The sequence below is a fragment of the Lynx rufus genome, unplaced genomic scaffold (genome assembly GCF_022079265.1).
Source record: "Lynx rufus isolate CCGP_SWC_20201006 ecotype Redwood Valley unplaced genomic scaffold, mLynRuf1.p SCAF_1, whole genome shotgun sequence".
NCBI classification, from domain to species: domain Eukaryota; kingdom Metazoa; phylum Chordata; class Mammalia; order Carnivora; family Felidae; genus Lynx; species Lynx rufus.
In genome coordinates this window covers 180,731,429-180,752,311 of record NW_025814823.1, presented here as the reverse complement: position 1 = coordinate 180,752,311, position 20,883 = coordinate 180,731,429, and the positions used below count along the sequence as shown (strand labels likewise).

At 43.3% G+C, this 20,883-nt stretch overlaps 1 protein-coding gene across 2 annotated transcripts in view; it reads left to right on the top strand.

The window, feature by feature from the left end:
* WWC1 (WW and C2 domain containing 1) overlaps positions 1-20,883 on the top strand; it is a 153,896-nt gene that overhangs the window by 74,893 nt on the left and 58,120 nt on the right. For both annotated transcript variants that reach the window (XM_047073130.1, XM_047073140.1), the window contains exons 3-4: positions 8,981-9,184; positions 20,370-20,446. In XM_047073130.1, coding sequence (XP_046929086.1) covers positions 8,981-9,184; positions 20,370-20,446 — 281 coding nt within the window. The remainder of the gene's footprint in view (positions 1-8,980; positions 9,185-20,369; positions 20,447-20,883) is intronic.

Sequence of the window (20,883 nt, the reverse complement as noted above, 5' to 3'; positions counted from 1 at the left end):
AATGGCAGTGATTCTGGCCCTTAGAGAGCTTTCATTCTGGCAGAAGAGACAAAAAATAACACAAATAAGCATATTATGTAGTACATTAGACAAAGTATTACAGGAGAAAGAAAAAGAGTGTGGGCTGAGACGTGCTGGGATGAGTTTGAGGGTGGTGGGGAAGGACAGTGGCCATGGTCTTCAGGAAGAAGACCTGGTTGAGAAAATGAGATTTGAACTAAGACTTGAGGGAGATAAGGGGGCCTTTCAGGTAGAGAATTGTTAGAGCAAGAACTCTGAGTAGTGGCCACGTTTAGTTTGCATGGGGATGACAAGGAGGCAGGTGTGCACATGGCAGAGTGAGTAAGGAAGCCGGGAGAAGGACCTCAGGCCAGAGAGTTGCAGGGCATAGATGGGGTGGTGGTTTGCCTTAAGGGCTCTAGCTTTTTGCTCCGTGTGAGATGAGAGCCATTGGAGAGTTTTCAGCTGATGAGTGGCATGATCTGCTTTATGTCTTAAAAGGGCCACTCTGGCTGCTTTGCTGAGAATAGAACTTAGTGGAGCAAGGACAGAAGCAGAGAAGCTTGTGAGAGATGATTGCAGTCATCCAGGTGACAGAGGGCAGTGCCCCAGACCAAGGCCTTGGTGGTGGAGGTAGTGAAAAGTGGCCAGATGTGGATGTATTTTCAAGGTAGAGACAACAGGATTTCTTGGTAGACTGCATATGGAACATGAGAGAAAGAGGAATGAATGGCCCTCATGGGGCAGAGCAGCTGGCAGGATGGAGTTGCCATTTATTGAATGGAAAAAACTAGAGTATTGGGTGTAGGGAGGAAAATGATTTTGGACATGTCGAGTCTTCTATACCTGTTACACATCTAAGACTTGAGGGAGAAGTCTGGTATGTTTGATGGAGGAATCTGGAGTTTGGATAAGAGATCTGGGCTAAAGCTAGTTGTTTGGGAGTTGTTGGCATACAACACAGTAGTATTTAAAGACATGAAGCTAGCTGAGATCACCAAAGGAGTAAATCAAAGAGAAGAGGACCAAGGAATGAGTCTTGGGGTTCTCAGATAGTAAATCAAAGAGAAGAGGACCAAGGAATGAGTCTTGGGGTTCTCAGATAGTAAGTGGGTGCAGAAAGGAGAAAAACCTGAGGAGTGACCAGAAAGGCAGACGGAAAACCAGGCCATCCTGAAGGAAGCATGATGAGGAGAGTGTCGTCAGCCCTGTCAGATGCTTCTGATGGGTCAGATATGAAGACTGAGATAGACCCAACTTTCGAGGGAAGCTGTGGACAAGGACTCAGGGCAAAGGCCTGACTGGAGTGAGTCTGAAAGAAGACCAGGGGTAGGGGTGGGGGAGCAGTGCCTGAGGTGGCTCAGTCAGTAGCTCAGGTCATGATCTCAGGGTCATGGGATCCAGCCCCATGTCAGGCTCCTTGCTGAGCGTGGAGTCTGCTTAAGATTCTCTCTCTCTTTCTCCCTCTGTCCCTCTCCCTCGCTTGTGTACTCTCTCTCTATCTGTATCTATATATAGATATAGATATGTAGATAGATAGAGATAGAGAGAGAGATAGAGAGAGAGAGACAGACAGAGGAGTGAGAACCAATAAATATAGACAACCAAAATATAACCCATTATTTCAGATGTGAGTGTTCAGTACTCCCACAGACTGTTTCCATCCATCATGATTAGATGGTTTTTGTGTTTTGGGTTTCTTTTTAAGTTTATTTATTTTGAGAGAGAGAGAGAGTGCACATGAGCAGGGGGAGGGGCAGAGACAGAGGGAGAGAGAATCCTAAGCGGGTTCCACACTGTCAGCACAGAGCCTGATTGCAGTGCCCCAGACCCGCAGGCCCACAGACCTCACAAACTGTGATATCATGACCTGAGCTGAAATCAAGAGTTAGACACTTAACCAACTGAGCAGCCTAAGCACCCTTGATTAGATGGTTTTAATCAGGGATCAAATTATGTGTTCTAGTGTTTTCCCTTCATATTGTGTTATGAGTATTTGAGAGATGCCACACAGTCTTCATATTGTCATTTTTAGTACATCAAATGAATGTAAGCAATACATTTTAACACATAAAACAAATGCACCATAATTACCCCTATTGCTGTTCTCCTGCACTATTTCCATCTATTTGTTATAAATAAATAGGGGGAGAATCATTATTCATATTGCTCCTCTCCTTTGTGACAATTTCCTAAGTTTATATTTCCAAATATAGGATTACTAAGCAAGAGACTATGAACATTTTTGAGACTTCTAATCCATATTCGTTCCTAAATTGATAAGAACTTCCAAAAGACTGTATCAACCTGTATTGCCATAGGCAGTAAGGGTACTGTTATCCTCATGCCTTGATCTGTAAGGGGTGATTTTCATTTCCTTATTTCTTGATAAATTCATTATAGGTTTAAACTGTTGCTTCACTGCTTTTCATTTGCATTCCTTTGCATAGTAACAAGGTTGGGCATTCTCCAGATGTTCAGCTGTTTTTAAGACAATTGTTGTTAAAGCCCTTGGAGAATGCACTAGCATTAGCCGTGTGGGTATGCATGTGGTGTGTGTAGAAAGTGGGCGTGTGGTGTGTGGAGGAGGTGGTGTGTGGATTATATGCAGAGCTTGTGAGTGTGGAGAACGTGTGTGGAATACATTTGTAGATGGAGGTTTGGAGCACGAAGAAGGATAGAGAAGGGGTTCTCAGTGATGGCTGCGCTTAGCTAAGTGTTGGCAGTAGCTGCCTTCTGGGGAGGAGAGCCTGAGAGGGAAGAGGATGGGGTAATGATGTTTTATGTAGCCAGGTGTGTAAAGTGCTCAGTGATTAAACTGTGCCCATGTATAGCTTTAATTAAAAAAAATGAGAACTAAAAAATAACTAGCCAAGGTGATCTCAAGGATCCTGCCTGATGTAAAGATATCTATTCAAATGTGATAGACTCAGGAAGGAGGGTACCAGCAGAAGAGGCTGGGCCTGGGGGGACCCTCTCAGAGTCTGACTAATGCAGGACAAAGGCTGTTAACTAACACAACTCCCTAGACACCCCTGGGAACTTTTGAAAAGCCCGGTATCCTAAAGGACAGTCTTTTCAATAGTTGCTGGTCCACATGGAAAAAAATACACCCACTTCTGTCCCCACCTCACACCGTGTATAAAAATAAACTCAAAATGACCATAGACCCAAACATAAAATGGAAAACTAGAGAACATCTAGAAGAAAACATAGGAGAAAAATCTTCAAGATTGTAGAACAGGCAAAGATTTTTTTGGGGGGGGGGGGGACAAGACCCAAAAACCACTAACTATAAAAGAAAAATTGATGAATGGGGCTTCATTGAATGTAAACCTCTGTTGTTCAAAAGACACCAGTAAGAAACTGAAAAGGTAAGCCACAGGTAAGGAAAAAATACTTACAATATTTAGATCTAACAGAGGACCTATATCAAGAATATATAAAAGGACTCCTATCTTAAAATAGTAAGAAGCCCAACAACCCAATAAAAAAAATAAGAAAGAGATTTAAAAAACACTAAAGACATACAGATGGCCAATGGACACATAAAAGTATGTTTCCATCATCAGTCCTTGGGGAAATGCAGATTTAAACTGCAGGCGGGTACCACAGCATACCCACTATAATGACTGAAATGAAGATTAACAATACCAGTGGTTGGCGAATATGGAAGAATTACAACTCCAGTAAATTAGTGGTGAGAATGTAAATTGGAACAGCCATTTTGGAAAACAGTTTTTCTATTCTTTTTTAATGTTTATTTATTTTTGAGAGGTGGGGGGTGGAGAGGACAGAAGATCCAAAGTAGGATCTGTGCTGACAGCAGAGAGCCATGAACTCATGAACTGTAAGATCTGACCTGAGCCGAAGTCACACGCTTAACTGACTGAGCCACCCAGGCGCCCCAGTTTGCCAGTTTTTTTTTAAATAAAATTCAACATAGGCTTACAATACAACCCAGCAATTCCATTGCTGGATAATTTTGCCTAGGAGAAATGCAAATATATGCCCATACAAAGATTTGTGCATGCATGTTCATTACAGCTTTTCATGATAATCCCAAACTAGAGAGAGACAACCTAAAGGTTTTTCAAAAAGTGAACTGTGATATATTCATACAATAGAATATTATTCAGCAGTAATAAGCAAGTCACTGATACAACAACATAAATGAGTCTCAAAGCCTTATGCTGAGCATAAGAAGGAAGGCTCAGAGATCATACACTTATGCATCCATCGATAGGAAGTTCTGAATAGGCTGAAGAGGAGGGAGGAGGTGGGTGGGAGTAACCTGGAAAGAGTACAGGGATCGTTGAGGTAAAGGAAACATTTTACCCATCGATTTAAGCGATGGTTTATGGTGTACACATTTGTCAAAACATATCGAAAACAATGCCTGCATTGATCATATTTAAATTTTGCCTTAATAAAGCTGATTTAAGCCATACATTGATGCCCACTTCATACTGTAGACCAATTAAGTGGAAATCTCTGGGGTAGTTCCAACATGTAGCCAGGTTGAAACCAGTGTTCTGATATGAGGTTGCGTGTTGTTTGTCTACGTGTGCACTCATCTATCTGTGTTGGTTTCTACTATGAAAGAATGATTGGGCCACCCAAATTGGTAGCCAGCCTCCAATTAAGGCTCTTCCATACTTTTATATTCCAAGGAGTAGAGGACCTTGGCCACAGAGAGGGCGCTACTAAACAGAACGCTCTGGGGAGAGTTCATCCAGGTGTGCCCTTGCTGCTGGTCAAGGGCCAGCATCTCAGCCAGCCCTTTGGCGGGAGATCCTACCTGGAGCTCAGCATCACACCTGCCAGCCTTGCCTGCCAGCTTCAGTGAGCGCTCAGCGCATCTGTGCTGTCACCTCTGAGAGAGTGGTTTTCACCTTTGGTGGCACACTGGAATATTTGGGGAGCTTTGCAAATCACCACTGCCTCATCCCCATCCCCAGAGATTCTGATCTAATTGATCCAGGGGTGGGGCCTGGGTATCAGGAGTGTTAAAATTCCCCCCAAGTGATTCTAATTGTGTCAGTCAAGGTTTCTCAGCCACGTCTGTCTATTGAAGTCACCTGGGGAAGCTTTCACAAGTCTCAGTGCCTGGGTCCCACTCATGGAAATTCTGATATAAATGTTCTGGGGCAGGGTTCAGGGTTTTTTGTGTTTTTGCTGTTTTGTAGCTCCTCAGCTGATTCTAATATACTGCCAGGACCCAAAATTACTGGATGAAGTACCAACATTTTTTAAAGCAATTTTGCTGAGAATCTGGGGGAAAAGGCACTTTCATAGGCTGTTTGTGAGAATAAGAATTGGTACAACCGTTTGAAAGGTAGTCCCTGTATTAAGAAGTATATCTTGCAGAATTAATCATACAAGTTCACACAACTATTTTTTTTAACAGTTGTTGCTGCAGCATTGTTTATAATAGCAAAAAAACTTAAAACAATCCAAATATTTCCCAGTAGAAGTCTGGGAAGCCACTAATACCCTACCATAAATACAGCCTAATCCCATTCCATGGAATACTATGCAACCATTTAAATGGTCAAGGTAAATAAAAAATTAAAAAATAAATAAAAACAGTAATAAAACTAAAAAAAAAAAAAAGAATAAACAAAAAGACTTGAGGTAAATCTTCACCCAATAAGGAAGGATGAACAATATCTGTCATTTGCAGATGAAAGCAAATTACAGACCAGTATGTATAACATGGGGCCATGTTGCATTAAAAATAAGTTTCTGTATACAGACACATATGTATCAACAAACAGGTTTATGTATAATTAGAGGGCAGTATCTTTTAGTGTGTGAGACTCCTAGCAGCAGTTACCTGTAGGGAGTAGGATTAGAGACATGGAAACTCTCACTTGTTTTATAAATTTGCGGTAGTAGAATTGTGAGATTTTCCTTTTTTGTATTTTTCCCCAAAAGTGTAAACTTTAAAAATTTACATATTTTAGAAAACATCTCCAGCCTGGCCATGATCAGCTGTATCTTTTCTGTGGGCTCTGTCGGCTGGATGTCTGAGGCTAACGCTTGGGCACTCAGGAGTCCCTGACTCTGAGGGCATCCCTATCTACTGATGGGACATAGGACCCAGCTTTATAAAATGCTCCCCCCTTTTTATTTATTTATTTATTTATTTATTTATTTATTATTATTATTATTTGTGTTTATTTATTTTTGAGAAAGACAGAGCATGAGCGGAGGAGGGGCAGAGAGGGAGGGAGACACAGAATCTGAAGCAGGCTCCAGGCTCTGAGCTGTCAGCACAAAGCTCGACACAGGGCTCGAACTCACAAACCACGAGATCGTGACCTGAGTCGAAGTCAGATGCTTAACCAACTGAACCACCCAGGTGCCGCAAATGCTCCCCTTTTTAATCTTTTCTTGTAAATATTCCTCCTCCTTTCCTGGTGGAAGTGTTGCAGAGCTTTCCTTATGAGAAACAATCTTGTGGCTCCTGCCAGCAATCTTTAGACTTTGTTTTCTTTCCCAGAAAAAGGAGGAGGAAGAGTTTAAAGAATTGCTATTCACAGTTAAAAAACTGGTCCCAGTAAATAGTTTGGGCTTTACTCTCACCAACGTTTGTTTACTTTACTTGGGCAGAAGTGCTTTATAGCTTCCTAGAAGCAGGGTAAGCAGGACCTGTTATCCTCTTTAACAATTACAGAGGTAGATTCAGAAAGGTTAAGCAACCTGCCCATTGTAACACAGCAGTTACTGGTAGGGACAGTAACTTGGCCCTGCTGCTTCTGTGATCATCCTCCCTATACCTTCTTTCTTTCATTGGAAATGCTCATTTGGTGAATGAGGAATGGGAGCTATCGGCCCTACAAAAGGAGGCACAAACTCAAATTCCCCAGGAGTCAGACCATGACATAAATGAATGAAGCAGACCAGCAGACTGATGGAGTACTTGGGTCTGTGGCAAACTGTGGACTCAGCACGGCCAGATCTTCTGAAAAAACAGAGATCAGGATTGTAATGTTTAAATCTCCCTGTTTTTATATACCAGTAACCAACTTAAAATTAATAAAACACTTTCAGTTAAGCAGAACCTGTCCACTGGCTGGATTCACCACATGACCATGATTATACAGTTTCTGGTGTGTTTTGCCCCCCAGCCCCACCCACCAGTGGGGAGATGGCTGAAGGGTTGGCAGTTGAGGGGCATCGATTCCTTGACATTGCTTTGATATCTTCCATGTCTGTTCAGCTGTTAGCTATCCCTTTTTTTTTCTTAATGTCTGTCTTGGGGCACCTGAGTGGCTTGCTTGGTTAAGCGTCCAGCTCTTGGTTTTGGCTTAGCTGATGATCTCACAGTTGGTGAGTTCAAGCCCTGCATCGGGCTCTGTGCTGATAACCTCTAGCCTGCTTAGATTCTCTTTGTCTTCTTCTCTCTCTCTGCCCCTCCTGCTCTCTCTCTCTCTCTTTCTGTCTCAAAATAAATAAATTAGCTTTAAAATTTTTTTTGTTTTTGTTTTTCTAATAGGTAGTAAATTTTTTTCTTTTTTTCTTAATATGAAATTTATTGTCAAATTGGTTTCCATACAACTCCCAGTGCTCATCCCAACAGGTGTCCTCCTCAATGCCCATCACCCACTTTCCCCTCCCTCCCACCCCCTATCAACCCTCAGTTTATTCTCAGTTTTTAAGTCTCTTATGGTTTGGCTTCGGCCCTCTCTGTAACTTTTTTTTTCCCCCTTCCCCTCCCCCATGGTCTTTTGTTAAGTTTCTCAGGATCCACATTAAGAGTGAAAACATGGTATCTTTCTCTGTATGACTTATTTCACTTAGCATAACACTCTCCAGCTCCATCCACGTTGCTACAAAAGGCCATATTTCATTCTTTCTCATTGCCAAATAGTATTCCATTGTACATATAAAAAAATTATTGTTTTTTTTTTTGGATTTTGACCTTTTTTCAAATGATCACTGTACATATTTATTGCATTTTTTTAAAAGAATGAAGAAATATCGTACCACCAAGACATATCTACTGCTGATAATTTGCTAAGCATTCTCCTAATGCTTTTGAGAATGTACATATTGTTTCAATAAACACAGCATTATTCAATTTTGCCCCCTGCACCTCCACTCACTTATACATAATAGGCCTCTTTCTGTTTCATTCACATTTCTTTGAAGACACTATTTTTGGTGGCTGTGGCAGCATGTTGTGTAAATATAGCAGACTTGACCAGTTATTTTCCATGTGACCTTGAGCAAGGTATTTAATCTGTGCCTAGATTTTCTCTTTCATGTAGTGGGGTTTATAACAAAATCTACTTTTAGGGTTAGTGTGAGGATTGAAGGGGCAAAGAGATGTACAGTAGTTAGAACAGTGCTTGGCATAGAGTAGATGTTATATTAGCGCTTGTTATCCTTTTCATCACTATTATCACAGTTTGGTACAAAGGCATCTTTGCCTAAATTTTTTATTACACTTGGTAATAAATTATTGTGGGGGGATTACTGGTTAATACTATGGGGGAATTATTGGTCACAGGGTATTCACATTTCAAGGCTCTTAATGTGCATCGTCGGATAGTCCTCTTCTAAATCTGTTACTAATTTACATTTCCAGCAGGCAACGGGTCCCTATTTTTCATAGCCTCTAAAATATTTTTTGTTTTCTTTTTCTTCACTCTTTACCAAAACTGATGACCTTAAGGATCTGTAATATCCTTGAGCCTCTCTGTCTAGATTAGAACTCAAACCTGGTCCTTCTCCTTGCTGTTCTGAGACAGACTGACTTTGGGTATGGAAATTAATTCTGGTTTATATTGATTTTGTTGGCTTAACCCAAATGGAGAGTCTGTTGCTTAACAGGTAAGTTTAATGCATCTGCTTGTATTGTGATACTCTGTTTACTATATTCTCTGTTTTCTGGTAGTGCATCCCACAGGCCACTGACCCAACATGTCTTGGTGAGGTGCTGACCTAGGGTCTCTGGGGTCTGTTCCAGAAACCACTCAGATCGAGGACCCCCGGGTGCAATGGCGGCAGGAGCAGGAGCACATGCTGAAGGATTACCTGGTGGTGGCCCAGGAGGCCTTGAGCGCGCAGAAGGAGATCTACCAGGTGAAGCAGCAGCGCCTAGAGCTCGCACAGCAGGAGTATCAGCAGCTGCACGCCGTCTGGGAGCACAAGCTGGGCTCCCAGGTCAGCTGTGAGTACCTCCCGCCACCAGCGCCCGCACCCCTGCACGATGGCGGGAAGGACTGCACCCAGTCCTGTCTGGCTCGCCTCTCAGTGCTTCTCAGATCTGCCAGTTTTCTTCCATCTCTGCTTCTCGTGCAAACCACCATCCTCTCCGAAGCCCGTCTGCTCCTGCCTTGCAGTGATTCATATGCCTCTTTCATTCCATGCCTTTCATTCGTCTGCAGTCATCTCAGACTATCAGCCAGCTTACAGACCTCCTCATTTAAAGCCCTTCAAAGGCTAGAGGATGTGGGGTGTAGGGAGTTCTTCTTCAATGGAGAGAGCTTGAAGTTGGGAGGATGAAAATGGTCTGGAGATGGACAGTGGTGTGGTTGCACAACACTGTAAATGTACTTAATGCCCCTGAACTGGACACTTAAAAATGAATTTTACGCTATGTATATTTCACCACAATTTAAACAAAAAACCTTCAGTGGCTTCCCATCATTCCTTCCACAGCCTCCACTGCCCTTTGTGGTCAGGCTCCTGCAGCCACCCCAGCCTCGTCTCATGCGGCCACTTGCTGCACTCCATTCCTCGTTCACTGGGCTCCAGAGCCCCCCACTCTGCTCCCCTAGCCTGCCCTGCACCTTTCCACCTTGGCACTTTTGCACTTGCTGCACCCCTGCCTAGGATGCTCTTCTGTCTGTTTGCATAGCTGGTTCCCTCTTACCCTTCTGGTCTCACCCTTCCAGTCCCATTCTTCCTGTCATCTCCTCTGAGAGGCTCGCTTCTGACAGCTCCATCAACAGACTCCCTTCCCCAGTGGTAGCCTTTGTAATGGCTCTCTGTTTATTTTCTTCATTGCATGTGTCACAAGACATCTGCTTACATGTCTGTATTACATCCAGTGGCATGTTAACTCTGTAAGGGCGGGGCTCCTGTCTCCCTGGTTCGCACTGGTATCTTCAGGAGAATAGGCATGCCAAGGCCCCAGTCCTTCATTCCCAGTGCAGTACCAGACCAGTACCTGTTCAGGAGCCTACTTACATTTGCCAGTGTGTTGGGGTTTTTTGTCTTTTACCACTATTTCTAATAACCAGCCCTGCCCCATGTTTTTTGAGTGCTTAGTACATGTCAGGCTGAAAATGCTATTTCACTGAATCCTCATAATAATCCTGTGGATGAGGACAGTTAATATCCCCTGTAATAGGGAAGGAAACAGGTTAGCGGAGTTGATGACATGCCCAGGGTCTTAGAGCCGGTGAGAGCAGCAGTAAGTTGTAAATCCATCCCATCTGCCCCTCCAGCATCCTCAGTGTGGGCGAAGGGGCCAGCACTAGGCCATGCTGTTAGGTTGACATAGCTTGGCTGCGTCACTGGATACTTCTCCTGTGTGAAGCCCTCATTTTGAGAAGTTCAGTCCGCCTTGGGGACAGAACTTGCCCAGTTACTCACTTTCCCAGCCCTGCCCTTTTCCCTGGCGACTCAAGCAAATCCCCAGAGTCTCAGATTATGGAAAAGAACTGTATTATACTTATTACCTTTTTCTAGGTCAAGTAATGTCCTAGAGACTGTCATGAGCGTTTTAGCACTTAATCTGTTTTAGGCAGCTCAGGCTGCCATAACAGAATCTCAGAGACTAGGTGGCTTAAACAACAGAAATATATTTTCCCATAGTTCTGGAGCTTGAAGTCCAAGATCAGGGTGTCAGCATGGTCTGGTTCTAGTGAGAGCCCTCTTTCTGGCTGGCAGATGGCTGCCTTCTCACTGTGTCATCACATAGCAGAGAGGGAGACAGAGAGCACAGTCTCTTCTTGTACAGTCACTAATCCCATCATGAAAGCCCCACCCTCGTGACCTCATCTAAACCTAATCACCTCCCAAAGACCTTTCTTCAGATACCATCCCATTGGGGGTTAGGGCTTCAACATATGGATTGGGGGCAGGGAGGAGGGAATTCAATCTATAGCATCATCCTTGCCACAGCCCTGGCAGGGAGATATTATTGTCCCTAGTGAAGCTCAGATTTGAAGAGGTGGGGTGATTTTGTTTTCTCCTGAAGCCCTGCAGTCTGAGAAGTGACAAGTGTGTATAAAAATGAACCTTCATATTTTGGGGGACAGGATGCTTATATGGACCCAAAGTATCACCCCACAAATCACTTATGAATTTCAGAAGGTAAAGTGTATTTTCACATGGAAAGAACTGCAGCTACCGCCTTACACAGGTGTAAAATTAGCATCACCGTAAGGAGACGAACTGACATCGTGTGCTTTCTGATGTGATGCAGTAAGAACATTGTGGAGGATTCTTGACAAAAATATTTACCGTCCATCAAATCATCAAGAAACAGCCAGACAGCTCCATAATGTGGAATGTCCTACAAGATAATTGGCCTGGACTCTTCGAGGGGGGAAAAAGTGTGAAAAACTAGAAAGAGGGGAAACTCTTCTATACTTAAAACAACAACAACAACAACAACAACAACAAAAACCTATGGAGGCATAAACCAGATTAAATGTTTGCACCCTGGTTAGACCCTGGGTTGAGGTTGCAGGTGGGGGGTGGGAGGGTGAGGGGGAAGCAGCCATAACAGACATTCTCAGATATTTGGAAGATTGTCTTAATTGTGATCATCATATTGTGGCTATGTAGGAGAATGTCCTTGTTCTTAAGACATGCATGTGGCATCATGTCTACAGCTTAATTTCAAAAAAGATCTAGCAGGAAAAAAAAACAATATAACTATGCCATCAGTCTCAGTAAGCTGATCAGTAGCTGCCAATGACATGGTGGTTTTGAATAGAGGACAGGTTTGCATTTTTTGGCCACCCACCATTTTCAGTAATCATTCATTGAGGGCTTTCTATGAACCAGGCGTCTCAGTGAGAGGAAGAATTGGAGTGGAGGGAGGGATAGATAGAACAAATGTGGGGAAATGTTAAAAATTGGTGGACCTAGAAAAAGAAGGGTACATTAATATTATATTAGTCTTTCAAATTTGCTATACATTTAGTTTCCAAAATAAAAAGTCAAGGTGGGGAAAAGAGCCAAATGGGCAGGCATGATATATTTCCACAGAGAAGCCTGATGGTAGGAGATGACCATCATTGGACTTTGAAGTCAGAGGGCCTGAGTTTGAATCTCCACTGTTACTGTGTCCTCTTGGAGAACATACTTCACCTCTTTATGTGTATGATCCCTTCTGTTTAAATATAAAATGTTATGGTACCTTCCTCTCCTGGGTCCATGTCAGAGTTTCTCAACCTCAGTACTACTGACATTGGAGGCCAGCTAAATCTTCACTGTAGGGACTGTCCTATATATTGTGGGTTGTTGAGCAGCACTTCTGGTCTCTACCCACTAGATGCTAATAGTACCCCCTACCGCAGGCTATAACAACCAAAAATGTCTCCAGACATTGCCAAATATACTCTAGGGGGTTGCAAAATTCTCCCAGTTTAAAACCACTGGTATCAGTAAACCAGTACCCTTAGAATATGTTAATGGCTCAACATTCTTCTTAAATACTTTACATAATATTTTGAGAGTATGAACTCGAGCTAGACTGCCTGGGTTCACATCCAGGATATGCCATTTACTAGCTGTGTAACTTTGCCCAAGTTATATGCTACTTCTCTCTGCCTCAAATTCTTCTATAAAATTGACATAAAAATGGTATCACCTTAGGGCACCTGGGTGGCTCGGTCGGTTAAGTGTCGACTTCAGCTCAGATCATGATCTTACAGTTTGTAAGTTCAATCCCCACATCAGGTTCTGTGCTGACAGCTCAGAGCCTGGAGCCTGCTTCAGATTCTATGTCTCCCTCTGTCTCTGCCCTTCACCTGCTCTCTCTCTTTCTCTCAAAAATAAATAAACATTTAAAAAAATAATAATGGTATCACCTTCATTGGGGTGTTATGAGACTTAAATTAGTTAACAGATGTAAAGTACTTGGAAAAGTACTTGTCATATTCTCAAGCTCTCAATAAATAATAACAATTCTTTGATGTTATTAATTTATTGGCATTGAAATGACAAAAGATTTTAACAGATCCCTGGAACTAATAATAATAAATACATGATTAGTGGTAGGAAATAATGATGCAGTCTTATCATATGACTCCATCAAGTTCAAAGGCACCACTGGTTTGAATGTTAAAGAACTTCCACCTAAAGTGACTGAGATCATCTCTGTTAACCAGATCTGAGATCCAAACCATCCAGGAATTGGGGTGTCCCCAGCCTAAGCATCCCAGTTAAAAAGACATGACCCTTCCTCCTCATAACTTTCTATGGGTTTTAAAACCAGCTTTGTCTTCCAAGTCAAGCTCTCCAACATGTTGATAGACTGGTGAGGTCACATGCCTTGTTTCTAATTCAGATGGCTTGCCTGAGCTTGTGAGAGTTTTGCCACCTGGCCTTGGCTGAGGTGGGGCCTGGCCACAGGTGGGGTCCTGGGGGTGGAGGCTTTGTCAGCACCTCTGGTGCAGTCTCTGGCTCCATGGGGAAAGAGAAGAGAACTAATATTTATTGTGCACCTGTTACATTCCTGCAGGGCAATGTGATGGGCATTCCACATCCATTATTTAAAGTAACCTTCCCCTCCCAACTATCCTGCAAGTATTGTTTCTTTTTTACATATCAGGAAACTGAGGCCCAGAGAGGGGAAGGAGCTTCTTCAAGGTCACACTAGTAAAAAGTGGCAGAGCCTTTATACCCAGGAGTATCTAACCTCAAAAACATTTCTCTTGGGGCACCTGGGTGGCTCAGTCGGTTAAGCATCCAACTTTGGCTCAGGTCATGATCTCGCAGTCCATGAGTTTGAGTCCCACATCGGGCTCTGTGCTGACAGCTCAGAGCCTGGAGTCTGCTTCACATTCTGTGTCTCCATCTCTTTCTGCCCCTTCCCCACTCATACTCTGTCTCTCTCTGTCTCAGAAATAAATAAAAACATTAAAAAAAATTTTTTTTTAATTTTCTCTTAATTTAGTACAAGTCATCAGTCAAATTCTAAGGTTCTTGTGTTACATTTGGGTTCTCCCATCCTCTGAAAGATGAGAACTCAGGATAACTGGGTTCTTTGGGCCCTCACCATGTTCCTTCCTCTTTCTAGGCCTTGGTTTCCCATTTGAAAAAGCAATCATTGGGAACCTTGTAGTTAAAAATGTCAGTTGAACCACCTACCTGATTTCCCTCACTCCTGAAACCAAGAAAATGCAAAATAAGAGATTTCCTTTTTAAGGAGTACATGCACAAAGACAGGGAGACTGGGAGAAAAAAGAGTGACAATAAGATGTGGAAGCTGGAAAGCAGATGGGCAGGTGACAACCTATCTGATAGACCTGAGAAAAGAGAATACAAGCTGATCGTGAGGAAAACCAGGCTCTGGTCTACGTAGATCACTGGCAAAAGTCGTGGGAATTGGAATCCTCAGCTGTCCTTGGGAATGTAAGTCAAGTTTGAGGAGGCCCTGAGATAAAGAGGATTGGGTAAAAGCTGTTTTAGGAAAAGGACAAGCAAATCTCTTCCCCAAATCATACAGCCCATCCCCAACCTGGCAGGATACAAGGTGGGGTGCACCACACTGAAAACACAGTGATTAAGTGAACTCGGACCCATAGGATTTGAGATCCCAGCTCACATGTACCACTTGGTCCCCAGAATGGTGCCAGGCTATTACCACCCAGGCTGGATAGTAGCAGAGTCTAGGGAATCTGACCAGATAAAAGAGATGTAAAGACGTTGAGCATTTCTGGATGAAATAGTCCGGCCAAAGCATGTACCATATAAGCCACAGTCAACAAACCTCACTCCATTCTGCTTTTTTTTTTTTTTAATTTTTTCTAATGTTTATTTCTGAGACAGAGACACAGCGTGAGTGGAGGAAGGGCAGAGAGAGAGAGGGAGACACAGAATCCGAAGCAGGCTCCAGGCTGTGAGCTGTCAGCACAGAGCCCGACGCGGGGCTCGAACTCACAAACCATGAGATCATGACCTGAGCCAAAGGTGGTCGCTCATCTGACTAAACCACCCAGGCGCCCCTCCATTCTGCTTTTGGAGCAGACAACTGAGATTCCAGACACCTGAGCAAAGCCTCTGACATGCAAAATAGAGATGAAAACAAACCCTTGGTGATGGGGAGGCCTTGTGGGAACAGGGAGTATACATGGAGAAAACATCAAGAGAAGCTACACACCCATGAAACAAGAACGGGATGCTATATTTTATTTTATTTTTTTATTATTTTTTTTAACGTTTATTTATTTTTGAGACAGAGAGAGACAGAGCATGAACGGGAGAGGGGCAGAGAGGGAGAGAGACACAGAATCGGAAACAGGCTGCAGGCTCTGAGCCATCAGCCCAGAGCCCGACGCGGGGCTCGAACTCACGGACCGCGAGATCGTGACCTGAGCTGAAGTCGGACGCCCAACCGACTGCGCCACCCAGGCGCCCCAAGAGATGCTATATTTTATAGAAAGGAACATTAAGAGAACACAAAAGAACCTTTAGAAATTAAAATGCTATAGCAGAAATTTAAAATCCGTAGGAAGATTGGAAGGTAAGCCTGAAGAAATCTTCTAAAAAATCAGAGCAAAAATACAATGAGATGGAAAAGAAAAGAGGGGGAAAAAAAAAAAAGTAGAGCACCAGGCCAGGAAACCTATCAGAATAATGAAAAGTTCCAGAGGAAACAGAGAAGAAGAAGCATCAGGTAAAATAATTTCAGAAGAATTTCCCAGAACAGTTGGAAGAGAGTTCTTAGATTGAAAGGGCTTAGTGAGCACAATGCATGAAAGTCCACTCACACCAAGACATACCTTTGTACCGCTTCAAACATGGAACGATCCAAGATCCTGAAAGCGTTCAGAGAGAAAAACCAGGCCACACAAAAATTATCAGAGCTCAGAGTAGCTCAACAGTAACACTAGAAACCTAGAACAATGGAGCCATGACTTCAAATTTTTAAGGAAAATCACTTACGACCTAGAATTCTATATCCTGCAAAACTACCTTTAATCAACTATAGGGTAGAACAAAGATATTTTTAGACATGCATGATTTCAAAAGCTTCTTTCCTTTGTGGCCTCCTCCTTGGGAAGCTGCTGGTGTTCTACTGAAATGAGCTGGTAGGAGGGGAAGACATGGTGTTTAGGAAAGAGGAGAGAGGCAGGAAGGGCATCTCAGGATGCCCGCAGCACAGAGAGCAACCAGCTCACGCCAAAGCAGGCACGTGCCTGGGCCAGGCAGAGCCAAAGGGCAGAAACCAGCAGGACGCAGACGGGCCTGGACCCTGTGAGGGGAGATTCAGATAACTGGCAGAGCGTGAGGTTGAATCTGTGATCAGTTTGTAGAAAGTGAGCAAGCATAAAAATGACAATTATTAACTCTAGGAAAAACAAACCCAAAAAAATGTGCCGGAAAAGAAAAGTAAGCAAAGTCAGCTACATGCCTCTGGCCCGAGTGGTGTTTACAGAGTAAAAGTAATGCAAACACTGAAGATGGCTTTCACCAAGATTATGCTGTCTCCGAGGATGGGGAGCTGGGAGGGGTGCACATGTACCATGTCAGGCCTGGAGAAGGGTGGGAAGCTAACTCCCTGTCCTCCAGAGAGGTAAGTAAGTACATAATGCCTAAAACAAAAATAACTTGCTGCCTCTTGGTAATCAAGAAATTAGCTGAACACATTGAAATGATTCCCTTTTCAGGAGTGAGGGATAGGGACCTGGGGAATGTTCTCTTTTTATAACAAACCTTGTACTATGTTGGACTGTTAAACTTGTGGTCATCTGTAACTTGAAAAAAAGCTTACAAATCAAAAGCTATAAAAAGGTGGGCATTTAAAGTCACCCTGTGAGGTCCTATTCGAATATAAAATTCCTTTGTTGGAGAGATAGTGAGGGGATAGTGGCACAAGGGGAAGGAGGTCAATGACCTTTTTCTTGATTGTGGTGCTTATTGGCTGAGTGTGTTTCTTTTGTGAAAATTCATCAAGCTGCACACATGATTTGTGCACCTTTCCACATGCATTTTTTACTTATGTAAAATGTTTACTTAAGAAATGATAACAGGCAGGATGCCTGGGTGGCTCAGTCAGTTAAGTGTTTTTGACTCTTGATTTCAGCTTAGGTCATGATCTCACAGTTCATGGGATCAAACCCTGTATCAGTTTGGAGGCGCTTGGGATTCTCTTTCTCTCTCTCTCTCTTTCTCTCTCTCCCCGCCCCCCCCCCCAGCTCACTCCCATGCTCTTGCTCTCTCTCTCTCAAAATAAATAAACTTTAAAAAAAATGGTAACAGACTACATCCCATTTCAACAGCTTTGGATACAAATAGTGTACTTCCCGGTGGTACTCCAAAGCATAAGAATCCAAGCCCCCAGTGGCTCAGTTGGTGGGAGTCCGTTTTTTGTGTTTTTTTTTTTTTAATAGGAATAAAATCAAGCCTCTCCTTTTTTTTTCATTAACTTTTAAAAATATTTATTTTTGAAAGAGAGAGCAAGCAGAGGAGGGGCAGAGAGAGGGAGACAGAGGATCTAAAGCAGACTCTGTACTGACAGCAGAGAGCCCAACGTGGGGCTTGAACTTACAAACCGCAAGCTCATGACCTGAGCCGAAGTCGGATGCTCAACCGACTGAGCCACCCAGGTGCCCCAGGAGTCTGTCCTTTTTTGGGTTCCCTTCCCTCCAAGGTTTTTGAGCATGTCCAAGGAGCACGCCCACTTTCCACAGATCAGCACTGGTGTTTCTGGTCCCCACAGTCATGCTCTCCCTGTTAGGGTAGGTCTTACAGTTCTTCATGGATTCTCCCAGGCTGCTAACACTCTCTCGTTTACAGTTCCCTGTGGTGTAGACCCAAGTCCAGTGGCACAGCCTGGTTAGCAGAGTGGTTGACAGGATGGGGTGCTCATAGAATGGACACCCCCTTTTGAGTGTATCCCCATCTTTTTTCTTCACCAATGACTCTTTTCATCATGTTCTTACAATTAATCAGTGGGTAACAAATATTAATGACCTTAAAATTTTGTTGAAAAAAGACTGTCAGGGGGAAATTGCTTAAATCACTGCCTCCAGCTATGTATCCAGCCAAATCCCACCCTGAAATCCCTAAGTTCAGCAAACATCAGAGGAATTAGAATACAGGAAATGAAAGCTTCCAGTTGGAAACAAACATGTGATTCTGAAGTCCCTATTCCAAGCTGACAATGGGGACTGCAAGGTCTTCTCCACCCATCCAGATGTTCCCACCACCCATCTCTTCTGGTAAAGCCTCCTCCTCCTCATCATCATCACTGTAAACTGGGCACAAAGGCAACACTGCCTATCATCTTTACTGTTATTATGCAGACAGTTTTATTTCCCTTCTCCGGAACTTTTCAGTGTTCCATTTTAACTCGTGCATAACCAGAAGGCCCTACCTCCCAACAATGGAAATTGCCACCAGTCTCTGTCCTCAGGAAACTCCAGGCCCCAGCAGTTGATCTCACTGTGCACGTGCACACATAGTGTCCAGAAGACACTAGGTGGGATGTGAGGGGTGGGGGGCGGGGGGGGTAGGAAATGATGGAATTGCACACCTGGTTGGGATTAAGGCCCCAGGGGAGAAGCTCTTCTCTGGCCTCCATACTAAGAACCCCTATCCTTTTCGTGAACAGTGGGGTTGTGTTTATGGTGTATTAAGGACACCATGAATTGTACATTGGGCCCCTTTCCCTCTCCACATCACCAGTTAGGAAGCTCAGAGCCAGGTTTGTGGTGTCTGGTAAGGAAGGGGACCCTCCATGTTTGCATGAGCCCTAACTAACCTCACACCTGTGGATGTGATTCCTCATTCTTGTCTTCCCTTCGTCTCATGTCCTTACTTCAAATGTATTTTACTCTGTTATGTTCATTTTGTAAGCCTGTTATGTTCAAGGGGCGCCTGGGTGGCGCAGTCGGTTAAGCGTCCGACTTCAGCCAGGTCACGATCTTGCGGTGCGTGAGTTCGAGCCCCGCATCAGGCTCTGGGCTGATGGCTCAGAGCCTGGAGCCTGTTTCCGATTCTGTGTCTCCCTCTCTCTCTGCCCCTCCCCCATTCATGCTCTGTTTCTCTCTGTCCCAAAAATAAATAAACGTTGAAAAAAAATTTTTTTTAAATATCTTTTCAAGACATAAATACTATTTTAAAATTTTTTTAATGCAGTAATTACAACTACATAACAACTGTGGATAATCAAAGTAACTTTGAGAAAAGAGAATTGAATTAGGGTGGTGGGGTTATGGGTAATTTATTTTCCCTTAAAAATGTACATTAAGGGGGCACCTGGGTGACTCAGTTGGTTAAGCGCTTCTTGATAACTCTTGACATCCGTTCAGGTCATGATCTCAGGGTTGTGGGATTGAGCCCCAACTTGGGCTCTGCACTGAGCATGGAGTTCTCTCCCTCTCCCCTGCTTGCATGCTCTCAAATAAATTTTTTTAAAGTACATTAATATTGTAGAGTACAATAAATAATACTTTTAGTTATTTTTCTGATTATAAAAATGTATTCCTCTTAGTGTGGAAAATAAAAATACAAAGATGAAAATTGGTCTTATGTATCATCCATATCTCTACATATCAACATTATCTTTTTGGTATATTTCTTTCTGTGCTTTTTCTAGATGCATATGTGTATATATATGTTTGTTAACTGTGTATATTTAACAAATTTAAGTTACTCTTTATGGCTTTTTATAAACTACTGTTTTCAGGTGGCAGTAAGTTTTGGACATTTTCCCTTGTTCAGAATTCCTGCGTACAATTGTTTTAAATCACGTTAAGTTGTATCATCCTCACTTATGCATGTACCATATTTATTTAGCAAAATTCCCCTTCACTGGGGTGCCTGGGTGGCTCAGCCAGTTAAGCGTCTGACTCTTGATCTCAGCTCAGGTCATGATCTCAGAGTTCATGAGTTCAAACCCCACATCCGGCTCTGCGGTGATGGTGCAGAGCCTGCTTGGGAGTCCTTCTCTCCCTGTCTCTGCTCCTCCCCTGCTTGTGTGCTCTCTGTCTCAAAATAAATAAATAAACTTAAAAAAATAAAAAATAAAAATCCCCCCCCTTGTTGGACATTTAGTTTGTTCATGATTAGTGATTCCTTTCTGGGTTTATGTAGATGTCCAAATAAGCCATCTCTCCCAAAATGTGTTTCTTCTACAGAACTTTTTTTTTTCTTTTTCGTTGCAGTGGTGTCGGGTTCGTCATCCAGCTCTAAGTATGACCCTGAGATCCTGAAAGCTGAAATTGCCACAGCAAAATCCCGGGTAGGGCCTCTTTGCCTGTACTGTGGAAGGGGGGGTCACCGAGGCAGCCACAGGCCACTTGCCCACCCACTGGACCAAAGGAGACGCTTCTACCAGGCAGTGATGGCTGGTGCTGACTGACAGGACCCTAAATAACAGCAGTAGTAGCAGTGGTAGCAGCTGTCACAGTAATTGTAATGGTAACAGCAGTGACCATGTCACTAGACCAAGCATGGTGCTCAGTGCTTCATGAATGCTGTCTCGTGTTCCTCCAGCAAACCCATGAAGCAGCTGTTGTCCATATCTGCACTTAAAGATGAGCAAACAGAAGCTTAGGATAACTTGCCCCAAGGTCACAAGGATTCAGGGCTTACACAAGGTCAAAGAACTTACAGTTCTTAACGCAGTATGCTCTCTTCCTAGCTATGGCTTATTCTATATTGTCTTATTTAGTTCCT